The sequence below is a fragment of the Rhinoraja longicauda genome, chromosome 29, assembly GCF_053455715.1.
Source record: "Rhinoraja longicauda isolate Sanriku21f chromosome 29, sRhiLon1.1, whole genome shotgun sequence".
Taxonomy (NCBI): domain Eukaryota; kingdom Metazoa; phylum Chordata; class Chondrichthyes; order Rajiformes; family Arhynchobatidae; genus Rhinoraja; species Rhinoraja longicauda.
In genome coordinates, this window is record NC_135981.1 from 17,246,749 (window position 1) to 17,260,231 (window position 13,483).

The 13,483-nt window shown below is 43.9% G+C and overlaps 1 protein-coding gene across 1 annotated transcript in view; it reads left to right on the forward strand.

Moving 5' to 3' along the window:
* The window catches only part of LOC144607661 (uncharacterized), an 83,124-nt gene that overhangs the window by 50,048 nt on the left and 19,593 nt on the right, over positions 1-13,483 (forward strand). The window contains exons 5-7 of the mRNA XM_078424655.1: positions 3,808-3,866; positions 7,633-7,775; positions 12,017-12,145. Coding sequence (XP_078280781.1) covers positions 3,808-3,866; positions 7,633-7,775; positions 12,017-12,145 — 331 coding nt within the window. The remainder of the gene's footprint in view (positions 1-3,807; positions 3,867-7,632; positions 7,776-12,016; positions 12,146-13,483) is intronic.

Sequence of the window (13,483 nt, forward strand, 5' to 3'; positions counted from 1 at the left end):
TAAAATTGGCCATTCTCCTGGGAATTTAGTTGGGGGTTGCTCTATTCCATCCTGAGAGAGATTGTTTTGAGATTTAGAGTTGGGAAACGGGCCCTTCAGCCCAACTCATCCATGCAGACCAGGATGTCCCATCTAAGCTAGTTCCAGTTATCCACGTTTGCCCCATATCACTTTAAACCTTTCCTATCCACATACCTGTACAAATGTCTTTTAAATATTGTTATTGTACCTGTCTCACCTACTTGCTCTGGCATTTATTCACAAAATGCTGGAGTAACTCAGCAGGTCAGGCAGCATCTCAGGAGAGAAGGAATGGGTGACGTTTCGGGTCGAGACCCTTCTTCAGACTGATGTCAGGGGGGTGGGACAAAGGAAGGATATAGATGGGGACAGGAAGATAGAAGAAGGGTCTCGACCCGAAACGTCACCCATTCCTTCTCTCCTGAGATGCTGCCTGACCTGCTGAGTTACTCCAGCATTTTGTGAATAAATACCTTCGATTTGTACCAGCATCTGCAGTTATTTTCTTATACTTCCTCTGGCAGCTCATTTTATATACCGACCACCCTCTGAGTGGAAAACGTGCCCCTTGGGTTCCTTTTAAATCTTTCCCTACTCGTGATTTTATACACCTCTATAAGATCACCCCTGCTGCACGTAGTTTATTTATAGTTAAGATCTCCAAACACATAAGCATACATTGCAGTTTTACTTGAAATAATAATGACCAGCTCACAAAGACTGGAAGGCGGCACGGTGGCGCAGTGGTAGAGTTGCTGCCTTACAGCGAATGCAGCGTCGGAGATTCAGGTTCGATCCTGACTACGGGCGCCGTCTGTACGGAGTTTGTACGTTCTCCCCGTGACCTGCGTGGGTTTTCTCCGAGATTTTCGGTTTCCTCCCACACTCCAAAGATGTACAGGTATGTGGGTTAATTGGCTGGGGAAATGTAAAAATTGTCCCTAGTGGGTGTAGGATAGTGTTAGTGTGCGGGGATCGCTGGGCGGCGCGGATCCGGTGGGCCGAAGAGCCTGTTTCTGCGCAGTATCTCTAAATCTAAAAAAATCAACTCATACAGAGCCTGGTGTCTATTTTGTCACTAAGTAAATTCGTGGATGAGTGGATCTTTGTTCTCTGATTCCTTGATCCCTCCAACACTGATTAAATATACTTAATGACTTTAAAACTTGTCCATACTTACAGACTAGATGAAGACATTGAAAACCGGGCAGATTACACCAGGTATTTCAGGTGCAGTTGCGAGTCAGTCCTTGCTAGGCAAATTAACCCCCACCAAGCGAGATCCTGCTAGATATGCCAATGACCCTACTCAATGATGCAATAATTTAGAAATCAATGGAAGGGTACTTTGCTTGACTGGATTGAATTGACAAAGAGCGATCAAACAACTGATGCTTAAAATCTTCAGGATTTTCATGTAAATGTGTGCTGAAAATCGAGTAGATTTTTCAAGCCCTAAGGTATAGACAATAGGTGCAGGAGGAGGCCATTCAGCCCTTCGAGCCAGCACCGCCATTCAATGTGATCATGGCTGATCATTCTCAATCAGTACCCTGTTCCTGCCTTCTCCCCATATCCCCTGACTCTGCTATTCTTAAGACAAGGGAGAGTCAGTGGATGTGGTGTACCTCGACTTTCAGAAAGCCTTCGACAAGGTCCCACACAGGAGATTAGTGGGCAAAATTAGGGCACATTGTATTGGGGGTAGGGTACTGACATGGATAGAAAATTGGTTGACAGACAGAAAGCAAAGAGTGGGGATAAATGGGTCCCTTTCGGAATGGGAGGCAGTGACCAGTGGGGTACCGCAAGGTTCGGTGCTGGGACCCCAGCTATTTACGATATACATTAATGACTTAGACGAAGGGATTAAAAGTACCATTAGCAAATTTGCAGATGATACTAAGCTGGGGGGTAGTGTGAATTGTGAGGAAGATGCAATAAGGCTGCAGGGTGACTTGGACAGGTTGTGTGAGTGGGCGGATACATGGCAGATGCAGTTTAATGTAGATAAGTGTGAGGTTATTCACTTTGGAAGTAAGAATAGAAAGGCAGATTATTATCTGAATGGTGTCAAGTTAGGAGGAGGGGGAGTTCAACGAGATCTGGGTGTCCTAGTGCATCAGTCAATGAAAGGAAGCATGCAGGTACAGCAGGCAGTGAAGAAAGCCAATGGAATGTTGGCCTTCGTAACAAGAGGAGTTGAGTATAGGAGCAAAGAGGTCCTTCTACAGTTGTACCGGGCCCTGGTGAGACCGCACCTGGAGTACTGTGTGCAGTTTTGGTCTCCAAATTTGAGGAAGGATATTCTTGCTATGGAGGGCGTGCAGCGTAGGTTCACTAGGTTAATTCCCGGAATGGCGGGACTGTCGTATGTTGAAAGGCTGGAGCGATTGGGCTTGTATACACTGGAATTTAGAAGGATGAGGGGGGATCTTATTGAAACATATAAGATAATTAGGGGATTGGACACATTAGAGGCAGGAAACATGTTCCCAATGTTGGGGGAGTCCAGAACAAGGGGCCACAGTTTAAGAATAAGGGGTAGGCCATTTAGAACGGAGATGAGGAAGAACTTTTTCAGTCAGAGAGTGGTGAAGGTGTGGAATTCTCTGCCTCAGAAGGCATTGGAGGCCAGTTCGTTGGATGCTTTCAAGAGAGAGCTGGATAGAGCTCTTAAGGATAGCGGAGTGAGGGGGTATGGGGAGAAGGCAGGAACGGGGTACTGATTGAGAGTGATCAGCCATGATCGCATTGAATGGCGGTGCTGGCTCGAAGGGCTGAATGGCCTACTCCTGCACCTATTTAAAAAAAATTTTTTTTTTAAAAAGCTCTATCCAGCTCTCTCTTGAATGCATTCAGAGAATTGGCCTCCACTGCCTTCTGAGGCAGAGAATTCCACAGATTCGCAACTCTCTGACTGAAAAAGTTTTTCCTCATCTCAGTTCTAAATGGCCTACCCCTTAAATTGTGGCCCCTTGTTCTGGACTCCCCCAACATTGGGAACATATTTCCTGCCTCTAACGTGTCCAACCCCTTAATAATCTGAGCAATTTGGCACAATTGAATTGTTCTTCACCACCCCATTGCGAAATCAAATAAAACATTTCCAACCATACCTTGTTTTCTGCAAATCTCCTGCTTCTTCCCTTTTCTTCCCAACATTACTACTCCGTTGAGGTGAAATTAAACACGGGAAGAATTGTAACACGAGCATTGCCTGAAGAAGGGTCTCAACCCCAAATGTCACCTATTCTTTTTATCCAGAGATGCTGCCTGACCTGCTGAGTTATTGCAGCATTTTGTGTCTATCGTAAGCATTGTAACCTAGATCTCTTTTCTTTAAAACAAATACCAATAAATACAGTTTTCGGGTGAGTGGTGAAAATGCTATTGCAGAGCATTTAATGTTGTTTAGTTTAAAGATGCAGAGCGGAAACAAGCCCTTTGGACCACCGAGTTCGTACCGACCAGCAATTCCCCGCACATTAGCACTATCCTACACACACTGGGACAATTTTACATTCATACTAAGCCAATTAACCTACAAACCTGTACGTCTTTGGCGTGTGGGAGGAAACTGAAGATCTCGGAGAAAACCCACGCGGAGAACGTACAAACTCCGTACAAACAACACCCATAGTCAAGATCTAAACCGTGCCTCTGGCGCTGTAAGGCAGCAACTCTACTTCTGCGCCACAGTGCCACCCTAAAACAGAGATGACAAAACTGTGATATTTCCTGAAACATTTCATTTTTTTTTCCCCTTTCTTCTACTCTGATTAGTTGAAAAGATTCTTCAAAAATGACCATTTATACCACAGATCTATTGTTTGGAAGCTTGAGTAAGTACCCAATATTTATGTTGAACTGCAGCAAATATTGTTCCTATGATAATTAAACAATCTTGATTCTTGAATATTAAACCAAAGCTTCAAAATACTGGGTTACTCTATACTCAACTGCAAAGCATGGGGCAGGAATGATGCAATGATTTTGTTGGCCCAGTCATTCCTCATGAATAATTTGACATGTTTGTGTAAAATCAGGTGTCTTATCCAGTTATATTATAGTCAACAGATAAATTTGCGTCTGTTTGCCGAGCTTCATTCTTGTTTGAACATGTCTACCCCTTTGACGCCCAGCCTGCGGGCTGCCTAGAAGTACATTCAGTCTGTAGTGAGCTATAGGTGCCCGGTAAGTACCGAGAGGACTCTAGCCAAAGAGTTTGCTTCATAACCGTGGAAGAATCGAACACTTGACATTACGTGCAGTGGGTAATCACATGTGCATGAACATTGGCCAACTGCAGATCCCTCTATACATTGCAAGGGTTTTTTTTTGGAGATCTAGGTTTTTAATGGCAGTACCTTTGCTCCACACTTCAAATCTTGCATGCTAACACAATAGAATAAACCTGTTACCAACAAGTCTCCCTGTGCATGGCTGTGGCACCCGCTTCTTGTTTGGTCGAATAGTTCGTTGTGTTTCTGGAGGATTTTTATTTTCGAGTTGAGAATCTTGACACCATTTTCCCCCAACCAGAATGGGGGTAATTTAAGTTGTGAGGAAGGTTGACTTTCTTGGGGGCCGGTTATGTTAAGATCACATGTCCCCTGGTGCCTACATCATTCTGGGGATTTTTACTTCAAAAATAAACGTTGTTCCTAATGAAGTATGGATACGAAACAAAAACCATGCAAAATCTCTTGGTGTCCATACATTCAATAGTTCCATACTCGCTAGCGTTAGCACCTGCTTTTGCACAAGACGCCCTTGTCATTCATGTGGTCACCTGTGGTGATGGCCCTTCAAGTGTTTGAGGGGCGTCCCCACCGGACTCGAAGCAGCAGGGGAAGAACCCTAGGTTGTGGTCCACCCACACAGAGCCTTGGTGTTGGCTGCACAGAGCTTCACTGCGTCCCTCAGCATGTACTCGTGCAGCCTGGAATGGGCCAGGCAGTAACATTCTCTGATGGTCATATCGCTGTGCTGGGAGACCAACAGGTTTTGGGCAGTCCCAAGAGAGTCATTCACTGAATCAATGGTCTTCTAGCAGCATGCCCAGCCTTACTTGGAGAAGGTGCTGCAGCGTCTGCTGTATTTCCTGCTGTGACTTGTATTTCCTCTGCTCTTTATTTTCTGTGTAAATTGGCATTATTCAATGTTCAATAAATGATGCTTTGCACCTAGCAACGTGACCTGTCTTACCTCCCTTTCCACCCTAACAGATAACACTGTTATCAGTTGTCATTCTTGTTACTTGTAGTGTAAACTGAACAGCAATGTTTGTTCCCATTGCCTGCCTTTTTATAATTGTGGGGTAAACTTAACATCTAAGTCAGAACTTAAGATGGGAACTGATACAATGAAGTTTGTTCCTAAAATAAAATTGAAGGGTTTTTTCAGAAGTTGACTGAAATGTGTGGACTCGCAGAACAAGTAACATTCAAGATTGTTAATGGCTTGTTATGCAGACAATGTTAAACCAGACCCAGTAGTTTTACTTATAATCTGGAGCTGACATCTGCCATTTAAAAGGGAAGGGGATTTGTCCTGACTAGAATCATGCACGACAGTGCGGAGGCAGACCAGAGAGACATCACTGTGGAAAATTCAAACCACACATTCATCCGAATAAATATAATGGTGCGTGGGGCGGGAGGAAGGAGGGGGAGAAGCTGATAATAGGTACATATGCAAGGCAAAATAAATACAAACGTATGGTTGTCAGTTAACCCAGTCAATGATGAACTGTGGGGTGGGGGGTGGGGAAGAATACTTCAGATAAATATACAGTAACAGACAGCCAAGCAGACGGATATGAATTTGGAAAACTGGTGTACTCTCTAAGTGGCTGGTTGAAAATCTGTCACAGTGGTGTAGCTGGGAAAGTTGCTGCCTCACAGCCACAACACCCGAGGCACCGGTCCTGACCTTGGGTGCAGTCAAGTCAAGTCAAGTCAAATTTATTTGTCACATACACGTACTGTGCAGTGAAATGAAAGTGGCAATGCCTGCGGGTTGTGCACAAAAAAGAATTAGTTACAGCATATAAATAAAGTTAATAAGTTACTATTAGTGTCGACAAAAATTTAGTCTCTGGGGTTATAAAAGTTGACTGGCCTGTGGGAAGAAGCTCCGTCTCATCCTCTCCGTTTTCGCAGCGTGACAGCGGAGGCGTTTGCCTGATTGTAGCATCTGGAACAGTCCGTTACTGGGGTGGTAGGGGTCCCTCATGATCTTGCTTGCTCTGGATCTGCACCTCCTGATGTATAGGTCCTGCAGGGGGATGAGTGTAGTTCCCATGGTGCGTTCTGCCGAACGCACTACTCTCTGCAGGGCCATCCTGTCCTGGGCAGAGCTGTTCCCAAACCAGACTGTAATGTTGCCGGACAGGATGCTCTCTACAGCCCCAGAGTAGAAGCAATGAAGGATCCTCAGAGACACTCTGAATTTCCTCAATTGTCTAAGGTGGTAAAGGCGCTGCTTAGCCTTACCCACCAGTGCGGCAATGTGCGTTGCCCACGTCAGATCCTCTGTGATGCGGACTCCCAAGTATTTAAAGCTGCTCACCCTATCCACAGTAGACCCATTTATCTCCAGTGGCGTGTACGTCCTTGGATGTTTAGCCCTTCTGAAGTCCACAATCAGCTCCTTTGTTTTAGTGACATTCAAGAGGAGGCTATTGTCCTGACACCAGAGTGCCAGATCAGCCACCTCCTCCCGGTAGGCCTTCTCATCGTTGTTGGAGATCCGGCCCCCCACCACCACCACCACCACCACAGTGTCATCATCAGTCTGCGCGGAGTTTGCACGTTCTCCCTGTGCCTGCGTGGGTTTCCTCCGGGTGTTCCAGTTTCCTCCCACGTACCAGAGACGTGCGGGTTTGAAGGTTAATTGGCCCTCAGTAAATTGCCCCAAGTGTGTAGGGAGTGGATGTGAAAGTGGGATAACAGAACTAGTGTGAACAGGTGATCGATGGTCGGTGTGGATTCAGTGGGCAGAAAATCCTGTTTCCATGCTGTATCTCTAAACCTAAACTAAACAGAATTAATAAAAGGAAAAGTGCTTGAAAAGTGAAGAAGCAAGTGCGTTTTCAAAATAGTCAATTTTTGATGTTTCCTGCACTTATGTAGAGATTCCAGGAAACAAAAATCTAAATTATTTGCTTTCCTAATTCCATCAGGAAGGTGTAATTAAGTGTTGGACGAGAAACTGCATCTGGCTGGTTAAGTTCAGCACTTTTCTTACCCTCTCCTCTCTACCACTCACATGTTTCCCAATTTTCTATCCTCTTGATTCCTGGAGAAACAGCAGATCCACGCCCCCATGCATTCTGACAGTGGAAGTCTAAGGTGTCCTTCAGGGTCAAAGTGGTGTCATCTTGAATTAAGATTAACATCAGTCCAAGATAGAATTGGAATGTGTGGAAATACTGATGTAAACTAAAACAATGTAAAATCCCTGAACTTGCAATTGCGGACTTGAATTAGTTGGCAAGTGGAATCCTTGACCTGCAGAAAATGCAAGTAGCTTGTTGGCTGTGTAAATGAGCTGTGGTTTATTTTCGCACATACTTTAATTTGCTTTGCTTCTTTCTCTTTTCAGAAAAGGGAGTGTTAAGGCCTTTGTTGACAACATCTTTTCACAGTCTTCCAATGCCACAGAAGCATCTGTCATCCAAAGTATCAAAGCTGGCATCAGAAACTGTTCAAACTGCACACTGATAACACCAATCGGCAGTTATACTTGTAAGTTGAATGTCCGGTGGTTCAATGGAGTTGGGCTGCAATGTGGTTACTACCTTTTCAATGTCTTTGAAAGCAGTGGTGTGGATCACATTAATTGCCTTTATTTGAAAGTCCCGTTGAAATCTTCAGCTATGAGATCAAGGAACAGTGTTGCTGGATTTCCTTTTATAATTCCATGTGTCAGTTTTAATGAGATGAACACTATACCTTTAAAAGAAATGGACTCTCGGAGTTCCTCTCCCACTGACGTCAGGCTCATGGGTAGTTCTCCATGTTTTCTCTCCTTCCTTAAATAGTGGAGGCGGTTACTTCCCACAGATGACAAGGTCTCGACCCGAAACGTCACCCATTCCTTCTCTCCTGAGATGCTGCCTAACCTGCTGAGTTACTCCAGCATTTTGTGAATAAATACCTTCGATTTGTACCAGCATCTGCAGTTATTTTCTTATACAGATGACAAGGTAGTCTTCCTTGTAAGATATTCTAAGATGTGGCATTTTAGAATAGATACACTAGTTGTTATCTCCCTTCCCTTTCAAATCCTTAAAATATCAGCCATGATATCATGGGGCTTTATTAATTTTCTATCCAATTATTTTCTAAATTCATTTATTTCAGCTCTTCATTTTCGGTAGTTACGTAGTTCTGTGATCTTCCAGACATACAAGATATTTAATACCTCACCCATTTACTCACTGCTCAAAATGCTGGAGTAATTCAGCGGGTCAGGCAGCATCTCAGGAGAGAAGGAATGGGTGACGTTTCGGGTCGAGACCCTTCAGTCTGAAGAAGGGTCTCGACCCGAAACGTCACCCATTCCTTCTCTCCTGAGATGCGTCCTGACCCGCTGAGTTACTCCAGCATTTTGTGATACCTTTGATTTGAACCAGCATCTGCAGTTATTTTCCTACACTAGTTACTGCTCAATATAACCTCTGCCTTCATCTATGAGGGACCCACTTCAACTTTTTGTATTTTCCTTTCAGCAAACCTCGATGTTTTTTGTCTGCTTTTCTGTTTCTTGCTAAGTTTCCACTCCAGCCCCCAAGGGATTGTCCTTATCGCTGGCACCAGACAGGCTTCCTTCCCTCTGCTCTGACAACCACCCCTACTTTTTTTTTCAGCTTTCTTGCTCCTTCTATTAGGGCGGCACACTGGTGCAGCTGTTAGAGCTACTGCCTCAAAACCAGACACCTGGGTTTGATCCTGACCTTGGATGCTGTTTGTGTGAAGTTTATAAGTTCTTCCTGTGACCATGTGAAATTCCTCTGGGTACTCCAGTTTCCTCCCACATCCCAAAGATGTGTGGGTTTGCAGGTTGATTGGCTACTGTTAAAGAAGCATTGCCCCAAATGTGTAGGGAGTAGATGCGAGAGTGGGACAACATAGGATGGGTGATCGATATGCTGAAGGGCTGGTTTCCATGCCATATCTTTACACTAAACTATTAGTCGGAAGAAGGCTCCTCACCAGAAATGGCGTCAGACCATTCCCTGCGCAAATACTGAGTTCCTCCAGCACTTTGTTTTGCACCAGACAAGCAATCCTGCCTTTGTTACGAGCATTCATTACTGCAATGAACACTATATATACACCTAGAAAATTGCTACGACATTAGTTTTCATTTCCTTCAACTTGGATAGCACCGCCATGCCAGAGTGCTGGGGCCTAATCCCCTCTTTGCTGTCTGCTCTGATCCAATCTTGGTGCAGGAATTTTATTCAAGAACAAGATGGTGTCATTCTGTGTTGCCTTCTGTAGCCCAGACTGGAAAGAGACCTTGTAATATTGTTCTGTGTAGGAAGGAACTGCGGATGCTGGCTTATACCAAAGATAGACTGAAAGTGCTGGAAAAAACTCAGCGGGCCAGGCAGCATCTCTGGATAGAAGGAATGGGTGACATTTTGGGTCGAGACTCTTCTTCAGACTGGTTAACTATGTATGGGCCAGAGATGCATGTGTAATGGGTTCCATCGTCTTGGGGGGGAAATTGTGACATCCTGTGAACTCATTTAAATCTGAGTGCATCAAATAATATAGTTTATTTCATATTTGCCATTTTCATCAACTTGGAATTAACCCTGAAAATCACCACTGCACTTCATCCATAAACAAAATGATGGCTAGTAAAATTATATTTTTAAAAACCCTGGATGCAGAATATTGGAAATATAAATTGGAAAAAATTGAAAGCATTCAGAATTTCAGGGCTCAGTTCATGTGAAGGCTCCTGAACTTGACACGTTAACTGTCTCTCCTTCCTCAGATGCTGCCTGACCTGCTGAGTGTTTCCAACATTTGCACAACAATCATTTTTGCAGAAATGTTGTCTGTGTGATAAATGTAACAAGTGATTTACCAGCTCCAGAACAGGTCCTTCAGCCTCCAATGTCCATGCCAAGAACAGCTCTTATCAGCCTGCCCATAATCCCTATCCCTCCATTCCCTGCATATCAATGTGCCTACCTAAATGTCTTGTAAATGCCATTGGCACCCAGTTGAATCAACATTGCATGGAATAAGTGGTCAATGTTTCTAACGCATGCAATGTTTTAAAAAAAAAAACCATGACGTCCATCTGAAATAAGAGCTCTGGAATATATTGAAGCTTGTTAAGGAGATCAAGTGAATCAAAGGGTAGCAAAATAGCCTGAGCTACAAGGAACAGGATTCTGAACTACAATGTAGAAAGCAGATCGGCGGAACCCTGAGTGCACAGAGGGATTAGGAACTGGTTGGAAAAGTCAGGTTACAGTGAGGGAGCAGAGATACTACATTGGAATTCCTGAAGAATTGTGTTGAGAATTACCAAGTACTACATAACTACTGTGTGCGATTCCACTTCCGAAATATAGCCTATAATTTTGTGTTATTTGCCTCTCTGGCACACTTGCATTTCAAGTCCCCCTGCACTGGCACAAGGTTAGAATTGTTTTAAAGATTTTATTAAGCAACCTGCCTAGGCATCTTAAAAGATTATGGAAGTTGCAATTTTCTCTATGAATACTACTGTGTATTAAGCCCGGAACACCATGCAGGCCTTGTTAGCAAATACTTACTTTAAGGCTCAGATAATTGCCGTGCTGAGACTTTGAAGGGCAAACCTTGTTCAATCGTGTGTGTAATGTTCACAGCTTGACCTGCCGTCGGTAGCTTGCATTGTACAAAGCAATTTCCAGCAGTTGAAATGCAGCATATCAGGCAGTATGGAGACAAGGAATAGGTGACATTTTGGGTCGAGACCCTTCTTGAGACGTGTGGGTATGTAGGTGAATTGGCTTTGTAAAATTGCTCCTAGTGTGCAGGGAGTGGGCGTGAAAGTAGGATAACATAGAACTAGTGTCTTCTGATTAATTGTATGCCACAAATATAATAATAAATGAAAAGGTCTTCCGAACTGCTGCCTCAGTGCGCCAGAGACCCAGATTCGATCCTGACCTCGGGTGCTGTCTGTGTGGAGTTTGCACCTCTTCCCTGTGACTGCGTGGGTTTCCTTTGCTCCAGTTTCTTCCCACATCCCAGAGGTGCAGGTTAATCGGCTTCTGTAAAATTGCCCCTCGTGTGTGGGGAGTGGATGTGAAAGTGGGATAACATAGAACTAGTGTGTGAACAGGTGATCGATGGTCGGCGTGGGCCAAAGGGCCTGCGTCCACGCTGTATCCCTTTAAAAACAAACATACGATATCCAGCACAAGTCGCACTGCAGCCTCTGCCTCTGCAACAAGTCAACACAGTGAGATTATCACTGGAGCCATTGTAAAATGGGCATGCTGATGTTTTCTATTTCAGTTCTGTTTTGGAACAAGCCAAGATGTGAATAAATGCTTGTTGGCAGCTAGATTGACCCTCATGCTGCTTTTGAGGTGGAAATTTCCTTAAAACCACTTTCAGTGCCTAGTTACTGGGCAATTTTGCCTTTGAGAAGTGATGCGATGTTAACTGCAATTGAATCCTCTCAAATTGATACTTGACCTATTAAGGACAGTGTGTGTCAATGTGCCAAAAACCTAAATCAGTACTGTCTGGAACCAAGCTCTTCTGAGGTTTTTGGTTTGCCTTAACATCAAAGGGACAAATTTAAACCAAGTGGGGGAAATTGCTACAGTAAGCAATAAGCAGAAATTCCAAATTCTAAACATATTAAAACAAAATCATAGGAAATAACTTGCAACTAATATATCTTTTCCTTTGTCTGTTTTCTCTCTTCCCCACCCACCTCTCCTGCCTTCAACAAAACAAAGCTGAAACTGTGTGCAACTTCAATTTTTGTGATATCAGCACCTGTAAATGCAAAGCGAACAATGGGATTGGCACCTGCAACTGTCTGCCTGGTTACTACAAGTTTTTACATACTGATCGAAGTTGCAAAGGTAAGTGGACAAATTCCTTACAAAATAAGTTGTTCTTCTTGTGGTGCTTTAACTCTGTAACCGAGAGATGCGAGGAAAATCCCAAAGCGGGGTGGACAGGCTCTTGAGGGTAAATAATGTGTGAGAATGTTAGCAACGGTTGGGGAAATCAAAGACAACCGGTTGGGGAAATCAAAGACAACCGGACTGCAATACAAGGAGTTGTCTGGATAGGCCAAGCATCTGCTATGTTGTAACAACTTTATGGAAAGCTTGGAGACGCAAGGAACTGCAGATGCTGGAATCCTGAACAAAACGCAAAGCGCTGGAGGAACTCTATGAAGATCAGGAAGCATCGGTTGACGGCACGCCATTTTGGGTTGGGACACTTCTTTAGACTGACTGATTGATAAAGAGATACCCTACTCTACGGAATACTTGTTTTCATATATCATTATTCCTGTAATAAAATATCCCCTAGTGTTTCACAAGATTTTCAGCAAAGGAAAGTCGAGTTACTTCCTCACAATGCCAGAGACTCTGATTCAAACCTAACCTGGGGGGGTTATCTTTTTAGATTGTCGGTGAATTGGCTTCTGCAAAATTATAAATTGTCCCCAGTGCGTCGGATAGTGCTAGTGTACGGGGTGATCGCAGGCCGGAGCGGACTCGGTGGGCCGAAGGGCCTATTTCTGTGCTCTATCTCTAAAGTCTAAAGAAAATTAACATCCAGTCAAAAGAGATGATCAAAAGCTTGGTCAAGGAGCTATGTTAGTGGGAGAATTTCAGTGGAGGTGAGAGGCCAATGCATTGAGGATTGAGTGAGGGGTGGTAAGGGTGGAGAGGGACAAACTCCAGCCCAGGGGTCCAAGCAACTGAAACAATGTTCCACTAATAGTGAAACAATTTAGATAAGACATGGGGCCAGGACAATGATCCTGAGAAGTGTTGCAATGGAGCGGTTTATCCTGTTGTATGCTGTATAAATGTATTCAGTAATGGTCTCTTTTCTAATTATGTAATGTGGTCCAGCTACTTTTGAGTCCAAATCTGACAACTGTTTAGTAAATTCCTGTTGCAACTTGCCATGTCTGAAGCAATATCTCTTGTTTATCAAAGCTGCCACTCAAGCTATGAGCATTAATTCTGTTCTTCTTTACTGGCTCAAAGAAGTCAGTCTTAGACACAAGATTATTAATTAAGATCGAATTCACTGCTCCATCCTGGGATATGTCATTTGTAATTAGTTTAATTTCGAGATACATTGCAGAAACAGGCCCTTCGGCCCACCAGGTCCGTGCCGACCAGCAATCCCTGCACATTAACACTATCCTACACCCATTCGGGACAATTTGCGGC